The 2500-nt window shown below is 37.6% G+C and overlaps 1 protein-coding gene across 12 annotated transcripts in view; it reads right to left on the bottom strand.

Annotated features, from left to right (window-relative positions):
- Window positions 1-2500, bottom strand: part of LOC127656331 (adhesion G protein-coupled receptor L3-like) — a 338006-nt gene that overhangs the window by 101019 nt on the left and 234487 nt on the right. For all 12 annotated transcript variants that reach the window (XM_052144613.1, XM_052144656.1, XM_052144639.1 and 9 more), the window contains one exon: window positions 474-577. In XM_052144613.1, the coding sequence (XP_052000573.1) occupies window positions 474-577 (104 nt within the window). The remainder of the gene's footprint in view (window positions 1-473; window positions 578-2500) is intronic.

Raw genomic sequence — 2500 nt, 5'->3', positions numbered from 1 at the left:
AAAACAGAAAATCGGTCATTTTTTACTCTCACTTATTTCTTTCCAAACCTGCATGCATTGAAAAAATAAAATAAAAAATCTTTACAAAACTCTTTCCATCTAGTTCAAAATGACCACGTCTACCAATCTCCAAAAAAGGACAAAAACAACATAGCAGTACCATACAAGTTAATATACAATGACCTCATCATTCTCCCAAAATACTAGACACCTCTATGGTTCACATTTTTGGTAATAATGACCATCATTTCATCATTTCATCATTTCTTAAGAGTGTGTGTTCACTTATATAGTTTAGTTATAGTACTTGTATAGCTATAGTTTAGGGTCTTATAGGCGTAAGGTTTGGGTTAGTCTAATTAATTCTAATTAGTTTGATAAAAAAAATACAAAAATTAAAAAACAATAGAAGTATATGGTATGTTCTCAATTACAAAAGTAAACATGTTGTGTGTGTGTATTGTTCTTTTAACCTTCTGGTTGATGATGTTGACCCATGTGGAGGTGCAGTTGCTGAGATCGGGCCCCTGCTGGTCCCACAGTCCCTCAGGCCCCTGGCAGACAAACACAGCTGTCCCTGTACAAAGAAATGAGTTGTTACTGTAACATAAAACACCTTAACCCTTGTGCAATGTTCGGTCATTTTGGACCGAACCAATTTGGATTCTAATAATAGCATACTACATCTGAGTGGCTCGAGGCTTGGTTACTTTTCCTACATTTGCCATCTGAGCACACACGAAAATGGAAACTGGATTCTATGAGTTTAGGCCATGTGACAAAAAAAAAGTGACACTTGTGTTATTTTTTGTCCGATCATAGGAAATGAATGGGCGAGACTATAACGCAGATTTTTTTAATTTTTTTTTATTGTGAAATAAAATAAATAACACCAATAATGAACACACAGACAGACATGAAGGGTTGAGACTATAACACATCAACAATGCAGAAAGCATGAGCTCGCTCTCTCTCTCTCACACACACACACACACAGTAATGAATGTGCGAGATTATAATGCATATCTTTTTTTTTTTTTTTTTTTAAATAAAATCAATAATTCAACCACAATACAGAACACACACACACACACACACACACACACACACACAATTCCATCTCGTTACCAGTAATGAATTAGTGGATTTCTGCTGCCATCTAGTGGTTATTTTTGTAATTTTATAAGCAAAACAAGTTACTTTTTTCTTTTGAGCCCCATAGAGGTCAGGGAAGGAATTAAAAAACAAAAATAGTTTTACATTCCCTCACAATTCCCTGACGATAAGTTTAGTCATTTTCATTGACTAGTATTTTATTTATTTTTTTGCATCAATCTGCCCCAATACATTACACATTCTCATATTTTCTTCATGTTTCAACTTATAGAAGTGAAATTAACATACATTAGCATATTTGCATATGCATAATTAATGGTGTAATTGAGAAATGTACAGATTGGTAAGATCAACATAGAATAAAATCCTACCAAAGATGCACGATTTAATTAAGAGTTTTTACTTTATAGTTTGGACAGACAAATTGCTTGTCAATGGAACCTCGTCACACTGCACCAGGTTAGCATAAAATCAGCATTAAAAGAGTCCAGTCTTTCAACATCGACACAAAACACTTTCAAAACATCTGTTTTATAAGAGAAGGTGCCGTTCAATAGCTGTAGTGACATGTTAATATCTGTGTTGGAGATAAAATCACTGCTATATGTGTGAGAGGTTTAACTACCCCTAGATGCATAAATGTGTGTGTGTTTGTGTGTATTGAGACATTGAAACTGTGTATGTGTGTGTGTGTGATTAAAGGTCAATTAAAGCTTGCAGAGGTCTCATTCTTGGCTCTAATTACAAGGACAAAAGGGAAACATGTCTTACTTTTACACTAGAGTGACTATACCAATGAGCCAAAACATTATGACCAATAACGTTGATGATCTCCTAACAATGCCACATGTCAAGGTCTGGTAGATTAGATGGTAATCGAACAATCAGTTCTTGTAGTCAACGTGTTGAATGCAGGAGAAATGGACAGGAATAAAGACATTAGCGACTTTGACAAGGGCCAGATTGTTATGACCAGACAACTGGGTCAGAGCATCTCTGAAACGGCAAGGCTTTGGGGTGCTCCCAGTCAGCAGTGGTGAGTACCTATCGACAGTGGTCCGAGGTGGGACAAATCACAAACCAGCAACAGGGTGTTGGGTGTCCCTGTCCTCCGTCGAATGTGCTTATAATGGGCATGCGAGTGTCGGAACTACACCTTGGTGAAGTGGAAGAAGGTTGCATGGTCCAATGAATCCGTTTCCTTTAACATCATGAGGACAGCGGTGTACGTGTGCAACATTTACTTGGGGAAGTGATGGCACCGGGATGCACTGTGGGAAGACGAAAAGCCGCTGGAAGGAGTGTGATGGCTCTGGGCAATGTTCAGCTGTGAATACCTGGGTCCGGCCATTCATGTGGACATCAATGTGACACATGCAACCTA

Source organism: Xyrauchen texanus, chromosome 2 (genome assembly GCF_025860055.1).
Source record: "Xyrauchen texanus isolate HMW12.3.18 chromosome 2, RBS_HiC_50CHRs, whole genome shotgun sequence".
NCBI lineage: Eukaryota > Metazoa > Chordata > Actinopteri > Cypriniformes > Catostomidae > Xyrauchen > Xyrauchen texanus.
Note: the sequence above shows the minus strand (reverse complement) of the source record. Positions and strands in the feature narration are given on the sequence as shown.